The sequence below is a fragment of the Numida meleagris genome, chromosome 3 (assembly GCF_002078875.1).
Source record: "Numida meleagris isolate 19003 breed g44 Domestic line chromosome 3, NumMel1.0, whole genome shotgun sequence".
Lineage (NCBI taxonomy): Eukaryota > Metazoa > Chordata > Aves > Galliformes > Numididae > Numida > Numida meleagris.
The window spans coordinates 30,909,806-30,937,046 of NC_034411.1; the positions used below are offsets into that span (position 1 = coordinate 30,909,806).

Consider the following 27,241-nt stretch of genomic DNA (forward strand, 5'->3'; position numbering starts at 1 on the left):
GCTCTCGGCCGCCGGTGCCCGGTGGCGCGGGCCTGCCGCCGCCGCAGCCATGTCCGCCGAGCAGGTGAGCAGCCTGTGCGAGCAGCTGGTGAAGGCCGTGACGGTGATCATGGACCCGGCCTCCACGCAGCGCTACCGCCTGGAGGCGCTCAAGGTACGCGGGCGCCGTGCTCCGGCCACGCGGATGCCCTCGCGGCCGGGGCTCGGGGCCGGGCCCTGGGGGCCGTGAGGGCCCCGGCGGCCGAGGGAGGCGACGGGGCGCGGCCGGGGCCCCTCAGCCTCCTGACCGCTGTGTGTGTGCGTCCCTCGGCAGTTCTGCGAGGAGTTCAAGGAGAAGTGCCCCATCTGCGTGCCCTGCGGGCTGAAGCTGGCCGAGAAGACGCAGACGGCCATCGTCCGGCACTTCGGCCTGCAGATCCTGGAGCATGTGGTCAAGTACGGCCGTGCTGCTGCTCGGGTGTGGCCTCGGCCTGGCCCTCCGCGGCCCTCCTGGGGCGAAGGAGAGGAGGGAATGGCTTTGGGGCGGGCTGGGGAGGCCCATTAGCTCACCTCGCTGCGAGGTGTAAACAGGCGCACGGGGTTATCCGTGGGTCTTCGCTGTTCACCGCACTAACAAAGAGGCTTTGTGTTAGCTCGGTTCTGAGGGCCCTCTCTGTCGCCTCTGCGGCCCTGACGCTTTGTGCTTTGCTGCTGCTTCCTAGTTGTGTCGACCCCAGCCGTGCCAGCAGCAGTTCTCATGTGGCTTTTTCATCAAGGATTTGGGCAGTGGCAGGGACAGCGAGCTGTAGGGTCTCATCCTCTCTAGATTAGGTAAAGAGGTAGCGGTTCAATGAGAGTCAAGTTGGACATCTTCAAATATTTTGACTCGGTGCCTTTTTTTCATCTCTTCTTTTTTTTAACTCTTCTGATCAGGTACCGCTGGAACAACATGCCTCGTCTGGAAAAGGTTTACCTAAAGAATAACGTCATGGGTCTCATATCCAGTGTAAGTGCCTTCTGGTCTTTGGAGCATGGTTTTTTCGCTTGGAGATAGAAAATGGGAGCAAACGGGAAAAAAGATGCCTGCTACCTAGCACCAGGGACCTGAATTCCAGTCTGGAGTTTGTTACTCTCTTGCTTTGTATCCCTGATTGTTCCAGCATTTGTGTTAGCCGTGTCATCTCACATGGCAGAAGCCTGTGTGGCATGTACAAGCTCCTTCTGATTTCTTAGAAAGAACTTCAGTAAACAGATGCGTTTTATCCTTTGCAAGGATACTAAAGCCATTACCTTAATTACATTCACGTTACAGTTGTGGTTGTTGTCATGACTGGGTGACTTCCCTTTGAGGAAATTCCTTTTGAGTTTGCCAGCAGTGGATGCCAGGGCAAGTAGTAGTGCCACTCAAGTTAGCTGGGATGTACATTTGCCCCGTGCAGTTTTTCATATCTTCTCTGTTGTTTAGAATATTTGCAACCACTGGTTTTGTGTCAGAATTACAAGTGTCTAATGTTGCTTGTTTGTGTAACTCTGCCCCTCTTCTCTCATAGGGAACTCAGAGCATTCTAGAGGAGGAAAGTCACATTAAGGATGTTCTGTCTCGCATTGTGGTGGAGATGATCAAGCGTGAATGGCCTCAGCACTGGCCTGATATGCTGAAGGAGCTGGATACGCTCTCCAAGCAAGGGGTATGAACCACACCTGTCTGTCCTCTTCCAGTTGCTCCCAGAGAGGGTTTCAGTCTTCCGTCACTGTGAGGAAAGCCTCAGGAAAGCTCGGGCTCAAGGGAGGCAGGCTGATGATGGACTTGAGGAGTGCCTGTAAGATTCAGTTATTTTAGGAGGGAGTTTTGGGAGAGAGAGAACCCTTCTCCTTTCTTCCCAAAACGTGACTTGTATGTTCATGCAGTCTTTGCTTTCTACATCTCTGAGCTTGCTTCTGGGAATTTTTATGTTTCAACTGTGCTCATGGAGTGTGTTTCATTTTGGGACATCAGGAAACTCAGACTGAACTGGTGATGTTCATCCTCCTACGTTTGGCAGAGGATGTGGTGACTTTCCAAACCCTGCCTACCCAGCGGCGGCGAGATATCCAGCAAACCCTCACCCAGAATATGGAGAAGATCTTCAGCTTCCTTCTAACTACCCTGCAGCAGAACGTCAACAAGTACAGGCGCATGGTAAGCGTCTCCTCTCATTGAGTTCAGTCGGTTCTTGGAGACATGTAGGAACTGGGATGCAGCTCGCAAGTCTTGGGAAACAAGTGCAGAAACTATCTGAAAGCTGCTGCTGTAGGTGTTAGGCAGGGATCTGCCGTGCCCAAGGAAGGCTGTGCTGATTAGAGCACGCAAGGCTGACAGGGTTTGCACTGATAGTTTGGATTTGCAGTGTAAATGGTGCGTGTACCTTGTGAGTGTTGGATTGTGCAGCTGGCTGATGCTCAGGGTGGACAGCGTAGCTAAAGGAAGTTGTGGCAGGAGCAGGTAGATTTGAGGTAGTTTGTGTGACAGACAGTGGTAAAGAGGTGTTGTCCTGGGTGCACATCTAATGTTTGCTGCAGCTGTGATTGTGTTGACGCACAAAATGCATGAGTTTCTGGTGGCTCAGCAATGCATCTGGGCCTCTCTGGCCCATTTTTCCTAGGGTTCAGGGCAGGAGGCACTTTTTTGCCAAGGTGCGGTGAGGAATACTCTTCCTTTTTGTTTAAAGAGAGTTTTCCTGAATTCTCATGTAGAGGCATACGGGTTGGTCAGGATGGATGGTGAAGGCAAATGTTACCTCAGTCTGTTCTTCTGTGAGGGAAGTGAATTAGAGAGAGTGAAGCGGAGTTCGGAAACCAATCCAGAAATAGATTACTTAGGTGCATCTCTGGTACTTTCCTTTTTTCTTTTTTTTTTTTCTTTCCTGTGAGTTGGAATCCAGAGTTACTTTTATACAGGAATGTAGGAAGATGAAAAAACACGTCCTACCTGACCTCTGTTCTGATACATTGCCGTGCTGAGCAAACCCTCCTGTACAGCAGAGCGTTTTCTGTGCAGTTTGTGATGGTGGGTGGGAAACCCTGGTATGTTTTTCAGTCTGGTTGAAATGCATTTCCAGGTAAGGTTTGAATTGCAGTGCTTAAGGTTCTGAAGTGTGGCTGCTTCTGCTAACGGTGGAATCTTTCTGATTGGCAAGGTTGGAGCACCCCAGGAACAAGAAGCCCTCACCACTCCACAGGTTAGCAGATCTTTGGGATGTATGTGCACAGGGTAAACTGTGAGGGTTGGGTGTTCAGTTACCTGTCTGCACAATGAGACTGGGGGAGATGATGGACAGTTTCCCCAAGAGCATCATCTGCAGCGCTTTTAAATACGCAGTTCTGCAATAGTGGCTCAGCTGTTAAACATTTGGGACACAACCAGATTAACATAAAGGAAATGCATGGAATGCATTGATGGATGGTTTCCAAACCAAAACCTTGCAGCCAAAAGAAATTCTTATGGTGCCTTCGCATCTGAAAAGTAAATAAAACATGTTTGTCTGAGGAACTCAAACTGCATTTGTATTACTTGGGTAATAAGATGATGCAAGCAGTGCATTGCCACTGTTAAGTGTTTGGGCCTGGGAGTCAGGCTGTGAGCTCTTGCCCCAGCTCTCTTTCCGGCTCCCATTCAGACCGTGGACAAATTACTCATCCTTTTCACAAATTAATCTCAGTAGATAAAAGCCACCAGTGTCATTCAGAGCTATCTCTTGGATGTGAGATACTCTAAAAGGTGAAAAGCTTCTTCCCTGGAAGCTTCCAGGAAGCACTGGTATGCCTTTCCTTCTTGTCCCTCGTGTCTCCCTGGTGCCTGCTGACTGGAGTGCCATCTTTTGGATGAGAAGTAAACTGTGGCCTGACTTGCAATTGAAAGTCCTGTTGTCTTACCTGCCAGCAGGCTGCGGAAGTGGTTATGATGGCTGTAGCAGTGTGAGCAGGAGACTGTTGCAGCCTCTTTCATGAGGGAGCTGTTCCATGAAGCTGCTTCTGGCTGCGTTCTCGAGAACAAGCCCATCCAGCAGTGGCTGGGAATAAGTGTGTGCTGTAGCTGCTCATTTACCATCTCTTGTTTTCTTTTTCAGAAAACTGATCTGGCTCAGCAGCCAAAGGTGAGTGGAGCTGTGCAGGAGTTAGTGCATTAGTCATTCTTAAAACCAAGATTGTTCAGAAACAGATCCAGGCTTCGAATCTATTACCTGCAGATGGGTTTGTTCACCCATTATAGAAATTAGTGCGAAGAGAGAAGTGAGAGGTGAACCAAGCGGAGAAATGCCAAGATCTTAGCTGACATCCTCTGTGTGGAGACTTGGACCTTTTTGCTGCCTCCTCACTTTCTCAGGACAGTTCCTGACACTGTTTTGTCCAGAGAGTGGGCAGTTTTAGGTGGGAATTGGTGTTTCTCCTCGGCTCTGACCTCTTGCCTCTGTTCACAGGCCCAGGCAAACTGCCGTGTGGGAATAGCAGCGCTCAACACCCTGGCTGGCTACATTGACTGGGTGGCCCTGAGCCACATCACAGCAGACAACTGCAAGCTCTTGGAGATGTTGTGTCTGCTCCTGAATGAGCCTGAGCTCCAAATAGGAGCAGCAGAGTGTCTCCTAATTGCTGTCAGCAGGAAAGTGAGTTCTTCCTCCTCAGCTCCACTGACTCCTCTTTGTCTTCCTCTTTTATATATGTGTGTGTATATATATATATCTCTCCTACATAATTCTTCAGACTGAACAATGATATCTTTGCCCTTTTATTTAAGGAAACAAAATTAAAATTTGACTGTTTTGTGTCAGTGACGCTTGTAGTGAATATCATGCCTGTGCAACGCTTACAGCAGTTGTCGGAATGCTCCAGCTTCTGTGCTTCCCTCTCAGCTTTGGAGATCCCCATTAACTTTTGTTTTTTCATTTTCTGCAACTGAGAAGTGGGAAATACTGTCACCTAGCTGTGTCATCTAGAAGCTCAGATCAGTGACAGCAGGATCTGAACAGGTGATTTGACCCATACGTTCACAAGCAGCTAAGTTTCAAGGCTGAGTATTTATCAGCTGCCAGTCTGCAGTGAAAAGGAGTTAATGTCAGAGTATCAAATCTTCATTTTAAAGTCCCTGTGGTGGGGTTGCTGGGAGGAATTATTGAAATCAAGGGTACCCTTTTGTTTTGGTTTTTTTTGGTAACAGTTTTTAATGAAATCCATTTGTGGATCGCAAGCGCCTCTCCAGATGAAGGAACAACTGAGGATCTTCCAACCTCATTTGCAGATGGGAATAAGTAGTTATGCTCTAATCAAAGCATTTGGTTTACTTTATACATAGGGGAAGCTGGAGGATCGGAAACCTCTGATGGTCTTGTTTGGAGATGTTGCCATGCACTACATTCTCTCTGCTGCCCAGTGAGTACCATCCTGCTTTGATTGTTTCACACAGAACTGCATACTAATGGCTTTCTAGATGTAGTTTGCTGGGTTAGGAGACAACAAAACCATCATTAAAAAAAAAAGAAAAATCCACCCTGAAAAACTGCTGTTTTTTTCAGATCCTATAACTGAAGGACAAAGTGGGATAAATACATCAGCTTCCTCAAGCTTTTTCTTCTGGCCTAAAATCAGGACCAGGGGGACTCAGAAAGAAAGGGAGTTTTAGAAGTTTTAGTTGTCAGTAAAGCAGTGTTTTCTATGATAATAGCAAAGAAAAACCCACCTCTATAGAATCTAATTGTCATAGTGTTCTCTTATCTACAAGATACTTGGCAGTGTGCCTGTTACTACAGCATGAGTAACTGTGACTTTTTCCCATTCTCCTCGTTCCCAGGACAGCAGATGGAGAAGGCCTGGTGGAGAAGCACTATGTTTTCTTGAAGAGACTTTGCCAAGTTTTGTGTGCACTGGGCAGTCAGCTGTGTGCATTGCTAGTAAGTCTCTACTAATACCAGCAGCAGTCCTAGCAAGGACAGTTTCTAGGGCTGGACTAGGAACCACTTGGAGGAGTGGGAGTGAAATCTTTTAGGTGTGTTTGCATGTGAAATTTTCAGTCTATGGCTAAAAATTATCCTGTTTAGGTGCTGCTGGGTTGGAGCAAAGCTGCTACTCGTGCTTTACCCATAGCACTCCTGCTTTACCCGTGCCACTTCTGAACGCAGAATGACATGTAGTTAGTATCCTGTATAAAATTGTTTGTCTTCCTAACAGGGCTCAGATTCTGAAGTGGAAACACCCACCAACTTTGGAAAATACCTTGACTCATTTTTAGCCTTCACAACTCACCCCAGCCAGGTATGTAGAGGACCAAAAGTCTTGAGTAGGTCTATATAAGAATGTGTGAGTGCATAATTAAACCTACAGAAGACAGCAGAACTTCCGTCTGCCAAGTATGGCTTTCCAGTCTCTCCATTTTTGCTAAAGAAGCGGAAGACTGAGTGGTTTCTCCTCCTTTACTACCCCAATAGGAATGGTATCTGACTGAAAAGGGCTGAGTAGAGAATCTAGTGCAGTATTTGCCAGTGACTCTAGTATTTGTTTAGAGAGATTTTTGGCTTTTTGAAAGTTTGGATTGAGCCTTCAGGGTGCCTTGGCCTCATGTCAATAGTCAGTGTAGTTTGTTCTTGCCTACTAATTGCAACATGATGTTAGCAGTGGAGATGGCTGTACTGAAATCCTTCTCCTTTTCTCTCTTTTTCCCTCTCTTCCCCGTCCAGTTTCTGCGATCTTCCACCCAGATTACATGGGGAGCCCTATTTCGGCATGAGGTTCTGTCTCGCGACCCCTTGTTGCTGGCTATGATCCCCAAGTATCTTCGTGCATCTATGACCAACCTTGTGAAGGTACGTGGGAACTCTGGGCAGATCGGTGTGAGAAAAGTGATTAACTGAACATGGCCTGTGGCTTATGAGGGAGAAAATATATTTTTATTGGGAGTGCCGGAGACGTGATCTGTGCTGAGGGCAAGATTTGAGATAGCTGAGCAAATAGCTCCATCTTGGCATTTTGCTGTCTGTTCCTTCTGTCTTTGTCTCCTGGACGCTGGTGTTAGCTGTGACAGTCAGCTTCTCTTCTTCCCTGATCTTGTCCACTGTATCTCTAGGTGGGCTTTCCCTCTAAAACAGACAGCCCCAGTTGTGAATACTCTCGTTTTGATTTCGACAGCGATGAGGACTTCAATGCCTTCTTCAACTGTAAGTTGCCTTCACCCCTTGTGGATGCTATTGTATGTGCTTTTCCTCTTATTTACAGTTGCTGGCTGAGTTTAGAGACTACCAGGTTGACTTGTCAGCTTCCAATTGTGTCCTATTTCAGCCTGGAGCTTGGAGCTGAATGAATCTGGGATTTTCCTGTGGAAGCTCAGGCATTTCATTTTATTGTTTCACTGTCACACTTTCCCATTATTTCACTTACTGGCCAGGTGAGAGGCCAAGTAGCGTTTGCTACCTAGTGTCAAAGAAGATACGCCTTGTGGTGACCTAGATGAGGAGAAGAAATGGCCTGAAGTCCTGTTCAAGTTAGGAGAGGAAAGCAGCTTACGAAAGTCTGTGTCATTCCAGAAAGAAAATCTGTCCTGGCCCTTCTAGAAAGGTTTTGGTTCAGTACCGACTGCAAGGATTGAGCGTACAGAATAGCTGATCTTAACCTTAATCTTAATCCAGCAGGGAGAGAAGCCTGGATTTTAATAATTTTGTATTTGCTTTCTTTTTGTGTTTTACTTCCTCTAAATGAGCTTGGCTGTCTCTGGTTGGTGTCGTTTGATTCTTATTTAAATTCTTGTATTTTACAGTTATGTTTGAAGATTTTGAGTGTTGTATTTTTGTATTGTTCATTAGATTGTTCATTTTACTTAACTGTAATTAATCCAGTTGGGTGTAAATCAAAAGGCCAAATGCACAGGGGCAGAATTTGAAGTAGTTTTAGGGAGTTAAATGGTCTTAAAAGTTTTTAACACACGTGAGAAAATTGGTTTGAAACATAAACCAGAACTATTTGGTCAAACGTCTCTTTTAAACAATGCAAGGTAGATCTGTAGTCAGTAGGGCTGTTTCTTTTGTGTTTTGGAACAAATTCATTACCTGTCTTGACTTCGCTTTTGCTCCTATCTTTGAAAATGAAAACAAGGCTTCCTGCTTTGGGGTGGGTCGTTGTTTATTATTTTTTTTTTGAGTTAGCATTAGCTTAGCAGCTGTCACTGACCTGGGGTAAGTTGAATAATTTGGAAAAAGTGTGTTTAGTCGATGAAGGTGATAGTTATCTAATGCTGGTTTTATATCTGCGTGTCTCAGAATGTTTTGTGAGTAGCAAACATATAGTTTGAGGAGTATTTTTGAGTGAAAGATAGAGACTCAGTTGTACTAAGTCTGGATTTAGCATAATTTTCCTAATTCATATTGCACTTCAGTTGAATTTGTTCTTATGTTAATCCATTGCTCTTTAGTCATTTAGATCTCTTCCAAAAAAAACATTCGTCCTTTTATAGCTAGTTTACTCACTGTTTTTCTGAGGTTATAACACAGCTATTGACAGAGCAACAGACAAAAATGTTCCCAGGTCTGCAAAGCTGCAGGTGAGCTTTGGGGAGGGAGCATTTGTAGCATCAGCTTGTTCCAAGGTACACCGTTTTTCACTGCAGCTTTCCGAGCCCAGCAAGGAGAAGTGATGAGGATGGCTTGTCGTCTGGACCCTCGAACTGGCTTCCAAATGGCTGGGGAATGGCTAAAGTACCAGCTCACAGCTCCTGTTGATACTGGACCCATGAACTGTAAGTTATTTAGGAAAGAAAAAAAAAAAAAGGGAGGATTTTAATTCAAGCCAAGAAGGAACTTCTTTGCCTTTTCTTAATTTTTTTTTATTTGAAGGGGAGTCAGGAGACTGCAGTAGGTTTTCGTGCTTTCAAGGTCTTTGCAAGTTGAAAACAAAAGCAAACCAAAAAATTATTCTTCACAGTCCACTTCTGAAATAGCTACTGTAGAGCTCTCGGTGAGCAGGGAAGCTCCTCCTCTGCACAGCATTTTTCCCTCTGATACAGTTTTGCAGTTATTTGGGCCATGTCATCTCTGTCGCACCACTTTTGTCTGGGGAGGTTCAGTTGGGCTGGCAGATCTCTCTGTCAGTCACCGTGATTCCTCCTGCAAAGGAAGGCCACTTTGTGTTCTACGAAGTCACGGTGAGACCTGTGTCTTAGGTTCCCTGTCAAGGCAAATCGCCCTGGAGTACATTAGTTGCTTCCAGTGCATCCCTGCTAGCCATCTATTGGGAGAGCTGCCTGACAGAAATACTGGGGAATGCTAAAATGATGCGGCGTGGGAGCTTATAAGCTGGTGTTGCGTGTGAGGAGAGGAGCGTGGTGAGAGCTCCGGTGTTCTCTTCCTTTCAGCAAAGACAGGCGAAGGTCTCTGCTCCATCTTCTCTCCATCCTTTGTGCAGTGGGATGCCATGACCTTCTTCTCAGAGAGCGTCATCAGCCAGATGTTTCGCACCCTGGATAAAGACGTACGTGAACCACATGCTCTTGCCTGCTCTCCTGCCTTGTTCTGGGTTGTTTTAAATGGTGTTTATTTTTGTCAGACACGTCGTCCTTAAAAACTCTGTAGTTAACATTTACCTCCATGCAAAAAAGGCAGGTTGTTTGGTGAGTGCATCTCACAAGTACTCACAGTTCTTCAGACGGGACCGATCTCATATTGGCCTACCGTGTCAGATATTTTTTGGTTCTGGATGGTATGCCATGAGAATTCACTGGAGAGGGCATGCTTTGACGTAGTGCCTTGTTAGAGAAGAGGAAGGACTGTTTAAGCAGAAATTTTCTAAGTTTATTATTTTAAATAATCTTCGAGTTTGACCCATTTCTTCTTTTATTTTTTGTACTTTTATCTGAGTGAGTTAAACTCATGCTTAGGTAGTAGGAGATCAGAAGATCAGAATAAATTTCTCTCTGCATTTTGTTCACGGGCAAATCAGAAGGAAAACGTTTTTTCTCTTAGTCTCACGTAGACTGGTTTGATTTTTATTTGGTTAGTCTGCACTTTAGTTTAGCGTTGTAATCGCCATAAAATATTTGCATGAGTTGATGTAGTTGGTTAAGCATGGAATCTGTTGAACAGTTAAAAGGAAACCTGGGAGCCAGAGAGGGGAAAATAGCCTTTCCCAGAGGTACAAGCAATACTGGGGATTTCAGATCGATGTTTCAAGATTGCTCTAGCAGCAATGCCAGTGCTTGCTATCCACCTTCCCTCAACAAGTGCACGTAGCACGCAGGTAAACTCAGGTTTGCATTGCTTTTCTTTCTGCTTTTGAGAACAGCTGCCTTCAGCTGAGAGGCCTGATATCGCAGCACCAGCAACTCAGTGTCGCTCTGAGGAGGTCTGTGGTGTGTGCAACAGGCTGAAGCAGTGAGTGTCTCCTCCTCTTTTTCTTTCCTCCTTCCCCATCCCTGCCTCTGTAGGAAATCCCAGTGAATGATGGCATAGATCTACTGCAGCTTGTCCTTAATTTTGAAACGAAGGATCCTCTCATCCTGTCCTGTGTGCTCACCAATGTCTCTGCCCTCTTCCCGTTTGTCACTTACCGACCAGAATACCTACCACAAGTACTTTCCAAGGTAGGTACTTGCAGACCGTGCTAAAATCAGGTAGGTTTTTAAGGAGCCATGGACCTTTTACTAATTTGGAGTAGTTTAAAACTCTTGAGATTCCTGTCAGGGAATCTTTTGTGTTAGAAACAGTAAAACAGATTGAGTCTGGTTCAAGGAGAAACGGTGTCAAAAATTTTTAACAAAAAATTTCCAGTTTCTAGCCTTAAATCTCAACATAAAGTGCTCACTGTGGGCAGTAAACACCACGTTTTATTTCAAGGTTTCTCTGTGATGATGATTAGTCTTTGTGTTTTGTCAGGGTTTCCTTACTGACTTAATGAAATTGCTCCAAAGTCACATGATCTGTTCCTTTCGCTCGAAACACCCACAACTGCTAGACATTCACAAATGACATGGGCTTTAGGATTTTCCCTTCCTTTTCTCGCAGCTTTTTGCTTCAGTTACCTTTGAAGTTGTAGAAGAAAGCAAGGTACGTCTGAATTATTCTCTATTTATATGCTATAACAGTTGGATCAGATTGCATTTTATTTAAGAGCATGCTGACTTTGAAGACTCCACTGTAGTAAGCTTCTCAGCTGTTGCCCTCCTTCTGGAAGGGGCTGTGGAGTCCAGACACAAATGATCTTTTGTTGGTTGACATAGCCTAACAAGCTTTGTCTTGCAAACTTAGAAGGCTACAGGTGTGGTCTAAGGCCAGTGCACTGAGTCCTCAAGTCTCTGCTGCTGCTCTTGAGAGTGAAATCTATTCATTAGCTGTGGGTAGCCTTCAGTGGCTAATATACATGGCTGTGGACAATGCCTGTAAAGCTGCCAGTTACCTAGGGGGAATGCTTGGAATCTTGAGAAAGTCAGTAAGACCCACAGCATCCTCATCCTGGAGTGCAGCTTGTCTGAACTCTGAACCGGGCTTTTTGGGTTGGCTATAGCTTCAGAGCAAATTAGTTGTTGTGTGGTTGGGGTGTGTGTGGAAATGTTGGGGATTTTTTCTGATGTGCACTCAACAGTGCAGAAAACTGTACATAATACATTTGTTTCTTGAAGATACCCTGCATTTTTCTGAACTTTCGTTTTGTTGCATTGAAGTTTGTTGTGTCTGTCCAGGCTCCTAGAACTCGAGCAGTGAAAAATGTGAGAAGGCATGCGTGCTCCTCAATCATAAAGATGTGTCGGGATTACCCTCAGCTTGTCCTGGTATGTAGATGCAACTCTCTTCTGCCTCAATTTCAGCTGGATTTTGTGGGATCTTCACTTTCCTTCGAAACAGCCTTTGTTTTCCTTCAAGGAAATAATCCTACTGCAGAAATGGCAGCGTTTTATTCCCTGCATCCTGCCCTGCCATGATCCCAATAATTTTCTACCTGAAAAGCTGAATAGTAAAGTGATAAGTTAAATCCAAAAGAGATGATGGTGAGGAGGAGGCAAGCAGCTCTGGGTTCATTTTATGCAAATTGTTTGCTGAATTTCTGCTTTATCACTTATGGTCGTCTCAGTTGATTCTTCAGCTGAAGACATTATCAGACTCATCTTCAGACTTTATTACTTTAAGGAATGAAGGAGTGAAGGGAGACTGTTTCTGGATTAGCTTGGGGAGACTAGAAAATACAGACATCAGTCATCTACTTTTGAGTAAATCAGTATTTTTGAGTTATGCTTGGTTTTGCTGAAGTAAATAGCTGGCACACACTCCTTTCTTCAGCAGTTTTATGTTGGATGGCTTTAGGATTATGGGAGCACCAGAGGGAATTGCTATTTGTTTAAACTTCGTTTTTGAGGATGCTGATTAAAGTAGTTTAGGAGCTCTAGTCTGCAGCAGCTATCAACCTGGTAGGTTTATCTTTTTCCCTCTCTGCTGGCCCTTGAACTACAGGGAACTACAGCACCTTCTTATCCTTATGTATGCACCTTCTCTTACGTATGGCAAGCCAAACAGCCAGCTGGGAAGAGCTGAGGGTCCACAGCTGCCCCCAAAACATGTTGGTGACTTTGCTACAACGTTAGAGGGAGAAATGGTTGGAACTGGGTGGGTGGAGACGAAACTCAGCCATTCCTGTGGAGACAGTGATAACCATATGAATCATTGTTAACCTAATTGTGAGCAAAGAGATGGAAGAGTCTGGCACTTGAGAGCCAAAATAGTTTCTGTGAGTAAGTAAAAGGACTAGAACTATTTTGAGGTGTGAGCCTGCTGCAAGGGAAGTGGCTGCCTTGAAGAGAGAGATGTCCTCTGCATATTTCAGTCTGGAGGCTAAAGTAAATTGGTTGTAAGATGATGATAGAGGGGTATGGGAGATGTTCTTGTCGGCTGAACATTCAGAAAAACTAGAGGCTGAGAAAAAGAGTTGGCTATGTAGAGAGAAGCTAACTTAGGCATGCTGTTCCAGCTGTTATGAATAGCACAGTACACCCCAGAGTTTTCACCCCTGCCTTCCCCAGTTGTTCTCCTCCACTCCAAAAGCTTGACTTCTCCTATTGGATGTGTTTTCTAGCCCAAGTTCGACATGTTGTACAACCATGTGAAGCAGCTGCTTTCCAATGAGCTACTTCTGACACAGATGGAGAAGTGTGCCCTTATGGAGGCCCTTGTCCTCATCAGCAACCAGTTCAAGGACTATGAGCGGCAGAAAGCTTTCCTGGAGGAGCTCATGGCCCCTGTTGCTGGCTTATGGCTCTCTGCAGAGATGCAGAGGTATGGGTCACTATTCTGGGCTCTGAGTTGGAGGTACTACAGAGAGAGTGTGGTGTCCCAGTAAAGAATGTACATGCCAGAAGGGGGTGGTGGGATGCCTAAATACCTCCTGTGCTCTGGGGCAGTCGTTGTGTGCTAGTAGCTCTCCTGCCATTCAGAAATTGTCAGCTGAGTCTAAATGCTGTTTGTTGAATCTTGCTAGGTAAGAGTAGTTTAAAATGATAGGATGCTTCCCCGCACGCTCAAAGCATTTGCAGAATGCGAGAAGTAAAAGATCTTTGCTCATATCCAGATGAAGGTGGGAAGCTGTGCGGTCCCACAGCCCTGGGCAGCTGGGCATATACAAGAGTTTACCCAGCAATGCTGTCTTCATAAGAGATTCAAAGGTCTTATGTTCCCATGGCCTAAGAGAGCTGGAAGTTGTGAATCATCTGTTTGGAGAGTGTCCACATCACTGCTGCTTTTTTTCTCAGGTTCCCAAGTACAGTGTGGAGTGCTAGCCAACCTCTCTGGCTTGTTTTGTATTTGTTCCTTATTGGCCAGTGCAAAGCTCTGTTCAAAGTTCCGTGGTACAAACAATAATGCCCTGTGCTGTCTTTTGCTGCCAGAGTTCTCTCGGATCCTGAAGCCTTTATCTCCTATGTGGGTGCAGACAACAAAATTGCTGATCCAGTCATGGAAGATCCTTGTGGCCTGAACCGCTCTAGAGTGAGTATCGTACCAGGAAAGGCATAATCCATAGAGAGAGAGGACTTGCTGTATTTTCTTGCAAAGAAACCACCAAAGTTTGTTCCTGTCACCACGTTCGTTTCTCAGAAATCAATTAAAATGCAAAGCGAAACACACTAAGTCATCTTCAGTTAGAAGCACCCTGTGCTTACCTAACGCTTCAAATAGTAATGCAAAGTGTTGCTTTTGAGATGGGATGATGATGGGTTTCTTTGAAAACATATTTATTCAGGTTGTGCTCTGGCTGAATCTGCTCTGTTCACATCCCTTGCTGCAGATAAGCTTTTGTGTGTACACCATTCTGGGAGTTGTGAAACGAGCTCGTTGGCCTGCAGCTATGGAAGAGGCAAAAGCTGGAGGATTCCTGGTTGGGTACTTGCCCAGTGGAAGTCCAATCTACCGCAATCCCTGTACTGAGCAAGTCCTGAAGCTTTTTGACAACTTACTTGCTCTTATAAGGTGGGTCAGGTTGACTTCAAATCGTTTCTGTTGACTTAAGAATCTCTGAAAGCTAAACTGTGATAAATAGATTATATGCTCAGAGCATGTTCCCTCAGTGAAGCCAGTGGGAATGCAGGCTGGTGCAGGTGCCCAAGTACTGTTCCTGACTGTTCGTGGTGGGGAATGGCACTGGGGTAACTGGAGCCTTCTGAATATTCATTGGCCTGGCCTATGAGAGTCCTTCAAAGCCAATGGGAGCTTGGGCTGGGGTTGCCTCCCCCACCTTTACTGCTGTAAATCTGCCACACAGTTAATCATTACTTGACTAACATCTCTGCTCTGCCCTCAGCCCCTGCCAGGCCACCTCTCCAGTCACCACCAGGGCAGTCCCAGCTCTCATCACATCCTTTTTGCATTGTTTTCTCTTCAGAGTTAAATCAAGCTGGTTTTGCTGAATATGAATGTCAGCTTCCTAAAGCACTGCCTGCTATCGAAACCAGTGATCAATGCATACTCTCAAGCTGTTGCTGCCTTGCAGTTACTCTTTGCACACCACTGGTGTTGTATACATCTAGGGCAGTCAGAGGAGGGAGAAAGATAAGGCAGAAAAGAAGAATCCAGGATAAAATGGTTCCCACATTTATAAATTTGGAATTTGTCTCAGAGTAACTGCTGACAGTGGGATTTTGCTAGTGTCTGGCATAATGCTCCTTGAGCTGTTTTGTTAGATAACACTACATGTTGCTTACCTGAAAACTCAAGGTCTGTCATTGGCAGGAGTCTGCTGGAAAAAAAGCCTTCTCAGATACACTGAGATATTTCTGCTCCCAGATCTGTGAGGAGGGGGGCCCTATTACTCATGCTCTGTCTAGCCAGCTATGTTTGATAGCCACTGTTGAGCTCAAGACTGCTGCTTCCAATGAGAAGCAACATGCTGGACTGGTAGGACAGGCACATGCTGTATTGGCCCATCTCTAGCAGTGTTTCTCATCTCAAAGGTCCGTGTAGCTCATCGAGTGGTACTTTGGCCTGTGGGCAGGGCTGAACCATCTTGTTATGGCTGTGGTCCCAAGGAGCTGTGCTTGAGATGGGTTTGCCTTTTATCGTGGAAGGCTGAAGATCTGAACGGTGAACTTTTGGGGCAGGTTGGGTAGAGGAGGTTCGGTACCACCCTGAGCAGTGGTAGCGTCGTGCCGTTTCTTCCAGAGCATGGAACATACTGTGGGAAATGAACCACATCAATACCCAAGATCTGAACAGGCTTCAACAGACACATATTGCCTGTACAGTTGCTGTTCTTGCCAGAACTCATATATTACATTACCGAAAACACTTGGCATCTCTGTTGCAACAAGCTTAGGAAGCTGTTGTCAACCACTATTTTCTGTTGGACTTGTATTGCTCTGCCTGTAAAGAGACAGAAACTGCACCTGCTTGTTGACCACCTCCAGGAAAATGCATAAGCTGTGTTCTCTTCAAGTGCTTCCTCATCACCGTAAAGGAGGAGGCTACCTTGCTGTTTTTTGACGTAATGCATCTGTGTTTTTCAAGCTTTTCCTCTGCAAACCTTTTCAGAGTGCTTCTGAGCACTGAGTAACTTAGATGGCGTGGCTCAGACTTCACTTCGATGTATCCAGGCTTTTCTTGAGGCTGGGCGCTCCAGCGAGAACTAATGGCTGATGTATGGAGAGCGAGGGATCCTCCACTTGACACCTTTCCTGGCTGCTGCTGGACATAGAGGCCTCTCCATGTGACAACTGCGAACTCACAGATGTTCACTGTAAATGTTGATGATTCTTATGTCTTTCTGGAGAAGCAGGAGCTTGTGCTATGGTGTTTCTGGTGTGTTCTTTGCTGGCTTTGGATGCTTTTTCCAAGTACTGCTCAGGCTGTCCTTAAATGGATTGTGCAAGAGAATATGGGATTTGTAGCAGCCTGTCAGCAGACGAGAAGTACAGAGACGTGAAGGAGAGCTGGCTGAAAGCAGCCTGTGTTGAGGATGCCTTCGTGAATATGGTTGCATTACTGCGAGGGGATGGATGCTTCTCTTATCTCTGTGCCATCAGGCAGCTCTCTGCAGGGGCAAGCCTGGTCCAGTGCTGCTTGTGTGCTTATGCAGGGTGCAGATCTGGAAGTCCTTTGCAGATGGTGTTAGTTGCTGCATAAGCAAATCTGCAAGCAGCAGCTGCACAGGTCCTCCTGAGCAGCTGAACTGAACTCTGTGTCAGGCGCCAGTATGCAAAAAAGAGCATTTTGCAGGCAGAGCAGTTGGGTCTGCTGCGCTCTGGACATTGTGTGGCGTTTTTCTGCTGTGATTGCAGTTGGAAGCAGTGAAAGTTGCTAAACTGCTAGGTTTTGGCCAAGGTAAGTAGCTTGATGGTGAGAACAGAGAAGCAAGCTGAATGAGAGATAGTCCTGGTAACAAGGAAGATAAAGTAGCTTTGAGTGGCATGGATAGCATGGTGTTTGCCCGCCCAGCCTGTCTTTTAGTGTCTAGCCATCTCAGTAGCTGTGTTTACTGAATGATTTTGAAGTTGTTTTGTTAATCACTACTTGCAGCTTTTTGAGTGATGATTCTCCTTCCCTCTTTGGTACAACATTTCATCCAACTGCTTTCTCACTTCTGGCTTAAATTGTTCTCTGCTGGGTTTAAACCCAATTTAGAATCTCTAATCACCAATTCAGTCTTGCCTTTCGATGAAGGTACTTCCTGGAGTCCACAGCTACATTAACTGATTGGCACAGCACCTTTATTGGGCTGGGATTTGCTCATGTTTTGAGTTGCTGGGCTTGTTATTGTTGTTTGTTTTTTGTTTTCTTACAAATGGACTGATGAAGCACAGCAAATTCTTTGCACAGACAAAGGCTTTTCTGGAACTTCTCTTGATGAGTTGTGACAGTATCGAGGCATTCATGCTGGAGAAATAATTGTTGGATAGACACGGGATTCTATAGCATTTTCAGTGTAGACAGCTCAAGGTCTGTGTCAAGACTTCAAGCATGGACTGTTCCAGAGGACTCATCTTTTGGCCTCCAAGCCCACCTCTTTAGGCATCGGTCACTCTTTCCAGGAGAGCTGTGTCCATGTCAGAAAATACATTACCTGAAATCCTGCTATATCCTTTGCTTAAAGTATAAGCAGCTCTTGAATTTTGTTTTTCCATGGTTTCCTGTGATTGGGACGCCCAGGAGTGCTGCGCACTGATGAGGGTCTCAGCTGGACCATGCCACAGGACTACATCTTCATCACATACAAGGGTTGCTGGATGCTTTTTTAACTCCTGTGGGGAGTGACTGATCAGCCATTTTCTGCTACCAAGGGGACCTTGCTAAAATACGAAGGGAGATTGGCTTGTGAGTGAATATCTGCCTTCCCAGCTGCCAAAATTGAGAAAATGCTTCAAGGATTCAAACAACGAAGGACCATGACCACAGCTTGAGGATGTGACCGTCTGACCTTCCTGCTGGGGTTACAGCAGTGGGGTCCCAGGGTGCACCCCCACAACGCTACAGTCCTTGGGTTTGCCCCACTGCCCACCTGCTCAGGGTGAGGCAAAGCCAACGCTGGCATGGAGCCAGCAGGAGATACACAGGAAGAGAGGTGGATTTAGCAGCCAGGTTTCAGATAGCCTCAAGCAGAAATGCACAGTTTCCGAGTCACTGAAACCACATTGTCCAAACTTTTAGAAGCAGGGCTGCTCCCTGGTCCCTCTTGGGAAAAGTAAAACCAGCTTCTGTCCCCTTTGAGGCCTGTTGTCTGGTTTGAGACTCAGCCCAGAATGAGAGTATGAGTGGTTAAGAAGTGATTTGTCCAACTCTTGTGACACTTAAATACTTGCCTTCCTCACGTGCAGTGAGCAGGGAAGTATGAAATGGGAGAGAAAAATGGGATAGTTGTTGTTTTGGAGATAACTCGGGCTCTCTGCAAACTCAGGCAGCGATCACTGCATTGGGGTTGCCAGGATTGTGAACAGAGACCTTCAAAAAATGCAAAAAATCATTAAGACATGAGTGAAAGCTGAGACTCTGGAGAACATACTGAGGTCTACCCGTGCTCCCTTCCCCCAGTCATTCCCATGTATCCCCCTGCTTTGGGAAACGCTGCTCTAGGGGGAGATACTGAGTTGCCCTTGATCACCTCTAGCAGCAGGTACAATGGCATTGCAGTTTTGGAGGAGGCTGCAGGATTTGTGCTGTGTGCAGCTGGCGACACCCAGAGTGGAGGTCTGAGGTCTCAAAGGAGAGAGGTAGGTGAGAGAGACACCCCCTGCCAAGTCCAGCTCTGAGTGTCAGTGCCCTGGCTAAGAGGGGACCCATTTTGGCCTGGATGGCAAGAACCGGCCACCTGTGGCAGAATTGGCGTCCTCCTCGGAGAGCTGACCGTGGCCACCTCCTGATGACGTGGAGTTGTTCCCAGATGGATGCGTTGTCCAGGGGGCACCTGTGTCTGCCACGAGTAACACCTGCATTGGACCAGTGTTCGCCCTAGAGCCCCGCCAATGCCACCTGCCATTCTGGGGACTGTGACCCATCTCTGGGGGGCAGCGTGTGTATTTGGAGCTGAAACAGCCCCTCCCTCTGCAGGGGACTTAGGTGCAGAAGATCACTTGAGGTGACAGAGTCCGTGTCTTGTCGGGTTTTTAAAACACATTCATATCCCTTTGGCCAAGCTAATAAGCTGTTGCCAGCATCAGCTGGAGAACTGCTGGGAGTTCTTATTGTCAGTGCTTGCAAGGGGTGGGGTGAACTGGAATAAGTAGAAGGGGCAGCCAGGAGATTTGGGACATGAGGTGGAGTCACTCCATGTCTCTATGGGGTGAGCTTCCCCAGTATTTTTGCAGGTGGGGAAGGGGGATCCCATGCACACGTGCTTGGTCTCACCTTCCTCATCGTCTGCCTCAGAGGAGCTGTTCACAAGCTGAAGGAGAGGATCCCACTGTCAAGGGCAAAAGGGGTTGACCCACATGAATATAAACCACGTGCTCTTCTGTTTCAGGACACACAACAATCTCTACATGCCAGAAATGGTGGCTAAGCTGGGGGAAACGTTTGCAAAAGCCCTAGACATGCTGGAGGTAGAGAAGAACGCCATCCTAGGTAAGGAGCTTCTCTTTAGGAACGTGTGGGCAGGTTCTTTGGGACTATCTGAGGCAGTGGTCCACTGATAGGGGCTGGAGAGACAGCTTTTTCACAGTGTTTGTAGCTCAGTTCTGCTTTGAACTTGCTGAAATGAAAAATTACTAGTCTCAAATCTGTTTCTTCTGTGTGAAATAAAGGGCATTCCACCAAGGTGCTTACCAGCTGTGCAATGTGGCACTTCAGGCTGCAGAGTCTGAATTGGTTGTAATTGTCTGCCTTTGAGTAGTGCTCAAGCAGGAGTGAGTGCAGAAGCTTGTCCCAAAGGGTAGGAGCCAGGTCCTGCAGTACGGCCCTGTCACTTACTAAAAAGAGACTTCTGAAACCTTCTTAAAATAGATTGGAGACACAAGCTTTTCCAACCCAGCGGAAAAGAGTGGTCTTGTGGATAAAAGTATAAACCATTACTCTGGAAACTGTACACTTGAGGGGTGTACTGTGCCCCCTCATTAATGTAGCTGAAGTTTATTCTTTCCCACAGGTCTCCCTCAGCCTCTACTGGAGCTTTATGACTCTCCTGTTTACAAAACAGTCTTAGAAAGGATGCAGGGTTTCTTTTGTACCCTCTACGACAACTGGTAAGAGTACTGGATACTCCCCCCACAATCCAACTTTGCACAGCTGAAGCAGTGGGCTATTGCTGGGTGCTGACTTGCTCTAGAATTGTGCTTTCCATGTGCACTGCATCCTCTAATATCCAAGTGCTGGGTGTAGTGGTGAACTACACTCGGTGGTTCTAGCCTACAGCACACATGGAACACAGTCACTGGAGAAAGTACCCCAAAATGTGGATCTGCTTTTTAGCCCTTCCACAATCATGTGTGAGCATACATCAGCTCTTGGAAGTGCATTAAGTGCATTTTACTGCTTAAATGGTTACTGAATCATCGTCCCTCTGCAGATATCCCAGGAAAAAAAAAAAAAAGAAAAAAAAAGAGGGGGGGGGAAAAAGATACTATGCTAAAATTGGTAGTGTTTAAGAAACTTGGAAGTGTTTAAGACCATGGCAACTATGTAATCTCACGATGACAGCTCTTGCAGCCTTTCCAGGTCATTTGCAGGGTACCCATTCTCTAGCACAGCTGCAATTAACCTGTTCTTTATTGCAGTTTCCACATACTGGGAAATGCAGGCCCATCCATGCAGCAGGATTTCTACACGGTTGAGGGTCTTGCTGCCCAGCTCATCAGCTCAGCTTTCATCAACCTCAATAACATTCCCGATTACAGACTGCGTCCCATGCTCCGTATCCTTCTGTCACTGTCTTGGGCCAGCCAGGGAGGCTCTGAGCATGTAAACTGAAAACCTGGTGGCTTCCTGATGTTATTTTAAGTATGGCCAGGACAACGCAGTCAGAGGAAGAAGCTGTCACTTTGTGCTTGGGCCACATCCTTGCCATTTCCTCCCGCTGCCCTGTAGGTGCTGTTTAGTGAGAAGCTGTTAACAGTGGGAGGGAGGGAGGGAGCCCTTCGCCTTCCTAGAGGCGCCCAGCGTGCTGGCAGTTGGCCTAGTGGAATGGGCTGCTTTGGGCAGTGTAGCAGCAGGCCACATGTGCTGCGTCTCTTCCTTAACTGGTCTGTGCAGGTGTGTTTGTGAAGCCCATGGTACTCTCCTGCCCTCCAGAATACTACGAAACCCTTGTCTGCCCCATGCTGGGACCACTCTTTACCTATCTGCACATGGTGAGAAAACAAATTGATTGACGGTTGTTTCTTGGCAGCCCGAACTCCTTGTAGCAGCTGGCAGCAAGCGGTGTGTGAAAACTTTTGTGTCTCTCCAAAGTCAGCAGAGACAAGGGCAGAGCCTCAATACTGAATGATTTTCATGCAGTGTAGGGAAGCAGATTTTTAGATGCTTTGAACCCTGGCTGTCCCACAGCACCCCTTGCTGTGAACTCAAACCGTTGGTTATTGGATCCTCAAATTTCAGCCATGAGAATGTGGAGGTGGGAGGCTTTTGCCTGTGTGCCCACATTTTCTTGACAGCTCGCTTGGATTCCCAGGGTCAGCAGAGCCACAACATCTTTGTGGTTGTTCATTGAAGTTGGTAGCAGTTCTTGTCCCACTCAAAGTGTGGCTGTGTTTGAAGCTCTCGTGCTTCTGTTGACAGCTATTGCTGCTTCCAAGTGAGACTGCACTAGCGTTTCTTTGCAGTGTGGAATCTTCTTAGGAAGGTACTGAATCTTCTCTTTTGTCTTGGTCTTCAACAGAGATTGTCTCAGAAATGGGAAGTGATCAACCAGCGAAGCATGCTCTGGTAAGCTTCACCCCTAAATGAGTATTGAAAGTGGGAAACAGGGAGTGGGATGGAGCTTCTTTACGTCTTTTACTTGGCCTTTTGCATACCAAAGAGCCCTGTCAGTAGGGAGCTGGAAAATACTGATGCTTCTGGGGCTCTGACTTGAGCCTGCAGCTTTCTCATTTTGCTCTTGGACTTGCTACGTGGTGATGTTGGTGAGGAATTTGCTTAGCCCATCCTAACCTGGCCACAGCTGCACTTAAGTACTTTGGTGGTGGTCTTAGCTGGTCCGTGGTCTCACTGTCCCTGTGTTTACCCTGGTGGTGACCAACTCCCTGTGCTTTGGGCAGAGGAGATACTTTAAGACACTGGCTCCCTTCACACAAAAACCTGTTCTTTTCAGTGAGGATGATGCTGCAGATGACAACCCAGAGTCTCAGGAGATGCTTGAGGAGCAGTTGGTCAGGCTGCTGACCCGAGAAGTCATGGATCTCATCAGTAAGTGAAATCAAGCTGCGTCCACTGCTATGCTTGCGATGTTTGCCCTGGAAAGGAACTACAGGATTTCCAGCGTGGAGTAAAACTTAGATATAATGGCCTGTAGCAATTAATGTCATCATTAGAAGCCACGTGTGAGACAGACCTATCAGAATCTTACCTTAGCCTAGTAAGAGGTTACTTTAAAACCTTCAGAAGAAAGAGGGTTTTTCTTCCTTTTTGTTTTGTTAACAGTTAGCGCTCCATGCTTTCGGCACTGTCCCCATAGGAATCCAGTCGTCCTTTGGAATCTGGGTTCTTCCTTTCTGAGCCCTGGAGCCAGATACATGACATCAAGTCATGGACAATAGAGTGTTTTTTCTTGCTGACAGAAGCATCTCTCCCCACAAGCAATCTCCCTTCTTTGCCTTCCCTTTCTCCACTGTTGTAATTTTGCCAGTGTGGCTTCAAGCAGAGAGGCAGGGAAAATTAACTCCACATAGAGTTTACAGGTCCTCAGCTTTGTATCTCTTCATCAGCCTTACAGTGCTGCTATTCTCCAGTTTTAGGTTTCCAGTGATTTTGTGTGTTCCTGGTTCTTAGTATTTTGAAGCAGCCCTCATGCAGCAGGTTCCACTGTGGGAGGATGCTCTGAGTGGGTCGTTTTGGCCTACCAGTTAGTACAGTATTTGGCTTTTATTGCTGTGCTTTCAAATTCTTCAGATATTGTGTGAGAAGAAAGGTCAGGGGAGACCTGGGGGAAGCTTGAAGCAGCTGTGAGCCCATTAGAGAATGCAGGATCATCTCTGCATGTTCTGAGGTAGCATCTTCCCTCTTCTGCTCAATTAACAATTGTTTTTGCAGCTGTTTGCTGTGTTGCTAAGAGAGGTGCTGAGCATAACTCTTCTGTTGCTGTGGATGGAGATGGTGAGTAAACGTCCACTTTGCCTTCCCAGCCCTTTGGTGCATACACCTTTTGCATTTGTTAAAAGGGGAGGCTGGCCTGCAGATGGAGGTTGTGAGGGGTATTGGTGTGGTGTGCAGGCTTCAGCTCAAATCCTGCCCAATGTGTCTGGAGACCACAGTAAAAAAAAACAGCCTACCTTAAGGGTGAATGTGCTGTAGGGTTTATGGGATAACATGTTGGAGCAGCTGATTTTTAAGGGGCCAAGAGGAGGGCTGAGTTGAAGCGTGGGGTGTGCATGGTACTCCTGAGAGCTGGATGAAGCTAGTTAGATGCTAGTTCCTGCCCCATAAAGAGTGGGTGCTCTCTGCTTGGAGAGATGTTCCGGCAAGCTGTGCCAGTGGGCTGACTCCATGTGCTGTTCCTGGATTCCCAGCTCAGATCTTGCAGTGTCTTCCTCAGTTCTCAGGAGGCTTCATTCACAGTGCTGCTTTTCTCTCCTGTGCAGACGATGACGCGATGGCCACAGATGTGACTCCTCCTGCCAGCGCAGAGCTGACGGAGCTTGGAAAGTGTCTGATGAAGCAGGAGGTAAAAGCGTGCTTTCATTGCCACCATCCTTTCTGCACAGTCTTTGTCATGCCTCTCTGTGGTGCAGATAGTCTGCTTCACTATTCCCAGCGTGGGAAACTTCTTCTCGGACCTTTTCTGAGGGCTGTGTTAATTGTTGCAGAAGCCACAAAACACTCAGGGCTTGGAGTCTAGTATAACATTCAGCTACAGTGTGTCAGCAATTCTGCCTGTGAGGCACAGGGCATTCAGCCCCCACATGCACTCCCTGGCTTTGCCTCCATCCTGGGCTCCTGGCTTCAGATGGAACAACTCCTCACAGCAGCTGCACCTCATGCTGCTTGTTAGGTGCTTTTCAGCACCTCCAGCAGCAGCACACAGGATGTAGAGTCCTTGGTTTGCCTCTTGGCTCCCTTTTGGTATAAATCCTAGAGATGAGGGAAACATCTCCTGGCTGATTTACTCCTCTTACTCCTCCTCAGGATGTCTGCACTGCTCTGATGATCACTGCCTATGCATCCCTCTCCTGGAAAGACACCTTGTCCTGCCAAAGAACCACAACACAGCTCTGCTGGCCGCTGCTCAAACAGGTACGTACAGGAGGAAGAAGGGATTCATTCTGGCAGAGTTGGGAGAGGAAGCTGTGAATGTAGTGAGAATGAGGAGCATGGCTGCTTCACCCCGGGTACCTTCTCCTTTGGGAAGGCTGAACTGCCGTAGGAGGGCAATCGTGTCATATCCTGCTTCTGTGCTGACCATGCCTCTTCCCCAGGTGCTTCCAGGCAATTTGCTGCCCGACGCCGTGTCCTGGTTTTTCACCAGTGTGTTGAAGGGCTTACAGATACACGGGCAGCATGATGGCTGCATGGCAGCTCTCGTCCATCTGGCTTTCCAGATCTACGAGGCCTTGGTGAGAAACTGTCAGCATGCCAGCTTGTCTGGGGAGTGGTGGAAGACAAATCCCTTGTCTGCTTAGAGGGGGGCAGAGGAGCCAGCGGCCCCCAGGGAGGGCAGCTGCATTGACCAAGCTTCTCCTTGCAGCGCCCTCGCTACACTGAGCTGAAGGTGGTGATGGAGCAGATCCCAGACATCCAGAGGGACTCATTGGAGCAGTTTGATTCGAAGCTTCTGAACCCAACACTGCAGAAAGTGGCAGACAAGCGCCGGAAAGATCATTTCAAGCGCCTCATAACGGGTTGCATTGGGGTAGGTGATATCCTGGGGGAAAACAAGCCTGTTTCATCTAATCCCTGTGCTCTGCAGAAGTGTCAGGGCAGCCAGCCTGCCTCTCCCTGCCCACCGCCCTTTCCAGCGAAGAGGCTGTTGCAGCGCATTCTCAATATTTGCCCCCTCTTGTCACTGAGACAGAGTACCTTACACAAGGGTGCCTGTAGGGAACGGGGTGTGGAAACATTTGAACCAATCTGTGAAGTGGGTCCTGGGCTTTTGTGAGGATGGTGGAATTGGATCCCGATGGGCTGACTTAGAACCTGGGGTAGTAGGTGCACTGGTTGTTACCCTGATGCCCAACCGGGAAAGACCAGGCCTGAGATTCCCCAAAACAGAAGTGTGGGAGTACTCTGAATCTGGGGCCCACCTCAGAGATGCAGGCATGCTACCCCTGAGCTGACTGGGGGATTTGAGGGTGGCAGTGACTGATGCCTGTCTGTCTGTCCTCTGCAGAAGCCGCTTGGGGAGCAGTTCCGCAAGGAGGTTCATATCCGGAACCTCCCATCTCTCTTCAAAAAGGTGAAGCCATCACTGGAGACAGATGTGCTGGAGACAAATGAGGATGGAGAGGATCTCACTGTGCTCTTTGAGCCCTGAGCCTGGGATGCTGCAGCCATCTCCTTCCCTACTTTGTATTTCATCTCTTCTCATAGTAAGCACATTAGATTCTCCTTGTCACCACCTCTATGAGCATTCGTCTCAATAAAGCCCCTTACAGGTCTCGTCCCATCCTCCTCCCTACAATGGGATGGGGTCTGTGGTGGCATCTGATCCACTCTGTTAAGCTTTGTCTTATTCCTTCCCCTCCCCTACACTGGACGAGCATCTTTAGACCGCTGTGTCTCTGCAAGGTGGGAGCTGAGCCCATTGACTGTTAGGTAAAACCTGGTCATCCTATAGGCTTGGGTCACTCTTACTCCACTTCTTCATCCTCTGGGGTGTAGGATTAGCGCTAAAGAGTAGTGCAGCATGTGAAAAGGGGCTACCTTCATCTTTCTCTGGGTGCTAGTAGCCAGACTTTGCAGGGGACGCATCAGGCACTCCTGTCACGCCTATCATGCTTGTCTCTAGTGGACTCATGTTCTGATGGATCCATTTCCCTCCAGGATGCTGGGCTGAGGGCTGCGCGCCAAGGAAGCCTTGCAGTACTCTAGGATCTCCTTGAGATCAGTCTTTTCAAGGTGCAGCTCCTCTGTGGGAGGCAGACACCGTCATGCATATATATACATATGTATGTATATATGTATGATCATACAACTTGTTCTACCCATAGCCAAATGAAAGGCTTTGACTTTGTGCCAGCCTTTCTTGGACATCCTTAAGGGGAAGCAGGACAGATTTTATTTTTTTGTTTTTACCATGCCCTGATGATGGCCAGTGCAGGGTACACAAAATCTGGACCAATACCTGAAGCACCTGCAAAACAAATGGGATCTCCTCACCCTGTTGCTGTGGAGGTGACAGGAGCCTGTGTTTTCACCCAGCCTGGTACTTCTCGGAGTTGTGTAGTGGGGCAGGAGGAGTGGGGATTATACTGCAGTTTACAGAGAAGAGCCAGGACAGAAACTGGGTTTCAGATGAGGTGAGGCTTGTATCAAACCACTCTGGTTTGCGAAGTTGATTCTTCTTAACATGACAAATGGTTCATTCAGCATACGCTAATGTTGGCAAAGGAGCTGTGAGACTGTCCCTAGGTAGTTTTGTCATTAAGAAAGAACCAAGAAATAAATCCTGCCAGGGCAGACTGGACTGAAAGGTTTGGGTTGGAAGGGGTAGGAGTGCAGAAAAGAAGAGTGTGCCTTGGGAATCTACGCACCCTCCTCCCCCTGCTGTTCTACCAGCACCTCTCCACTTTCCTCCTGGTCTTAGACATTTTTAACCTCTGAGCTGACGTGGCTCCTGGCTCTAGCAAAGGCTGGGTGTATTTATTGTGTTGTGATATTTTTAACATTCTGTGACTTCATGCTAGACACAAGGGGTTTTTTTAAATGGTTTTTAGAACCTTTTTTTTGTAGGAATGTTTAAAGCTGTCTCTGAACTGGTTGTGTTACACCTCTGAATGTCAGTAAAGCTATTCCAGTTTCATACCCATGGTGTCATGATTTCGTTTGTATTCGGCACTCTTCATTCAAGCTGCCAGAAAGGAAGTGCAGCCAATGATGTGGTCGATGCACCATTCCAGACTAGCTAATTACATTAAAAAGCATGGGAAAAAAGGCATTTAAAGGTATTGTCAGTCAGCTGCATGGGTCTGCAACACAGC

General features: G+C 47.0%; 1 protein-coding gene across 4 annotated transcripts; it reads left to right on the plus strand.

Annotated features, from left to right (window-relative positions):
• Positions 7 to 27,065, plus strand: XPO5 (exportin 5). 4 transcript variants are annotated; one of them, XM_021390119.1, is made up of 33 exons: positions 7 to 154; positions 314 to 435; positions 913 to 985; positions 1,530 to 1,667; positions 1,976 to 2,158; positions 3,156 to 3,197; positions 4,086 to 4,112; positions 4,437 to 4,622; positions 5,309 to 5,385; positions 5,804 to 5,903; positions 6,181 to 6,264; positions 6,687 to 6,812; positions 7,073 to 7,163; positions 8,606 to 8,734; positions 9,350 to 9,465; positions 10,418 to 10,573; positions 10,995 to 11,036; positions 11,651 to 11,758; positions 13,054 to 13,253; positions 13,862 to 13,961; positions 14,260 to 14,441; positions 19,420 to 19,520; positions 20,041 to 20,137; positions 20,669 to 20,805; positions 21,144 to 21,241; positions 21,769 to 21,815; positions 22,201 to 22,295; positions 23,139 to 23,201; positions 23,687 to 23,769; positions 24,231 to 24,338; positions 24,521 to 24,658; positions 24,790 to 24,954; positions 25,432 to 27,065. In XM_021390119.1, the coding sequence occupies exons 1-33, from the start codon at positions 50 to 52 to the stop codon at positions 25,573 to 25,575; spliced, it is 3,663 nt and encodes a 1,220-aa protein (XP_021245794.1). In that variant the 5' UTR covers positions 7 to 49; the 3' UTR covers positions 25,576 to 27,065. The 4 variants fall into 4 exon arrangements, with proteins under 4 accessions (XP_021245794.1, XP_021245795.1, XP_021245796.1 ...); XM_021390120.1 differs by having other exon boundaries at positions 11,669 to 11,758; XM_021390121.1 differs by lacking the exon at positions 3,156 to 3,197.

Bases quoted from the DNA above. Each gene is read 5' to 3' on its own strand.
- XPO5 (XM_021390119.1), top strand. From the start codon at position 50: ATGTCCGCCGAGCAGGTGAGCAGCCTGTGCGAGCAGCTGGTGAAGGCC. The intron at 11,759-13,053 runs GTATGTAGATGC...TGTGTTTTCTAG, and splicing joins ATTACCCTCAGCTTGTCCTG to CCCAAGTTCGACATGTTGTA. The intron at 22,296-23,138 runs GTAAGTGAAATC...TTGTTTTTGCAG, and splicing joins AGAAGTCATGGATCTCATCA to CTGTTTGCTGTGTTGCTAAG.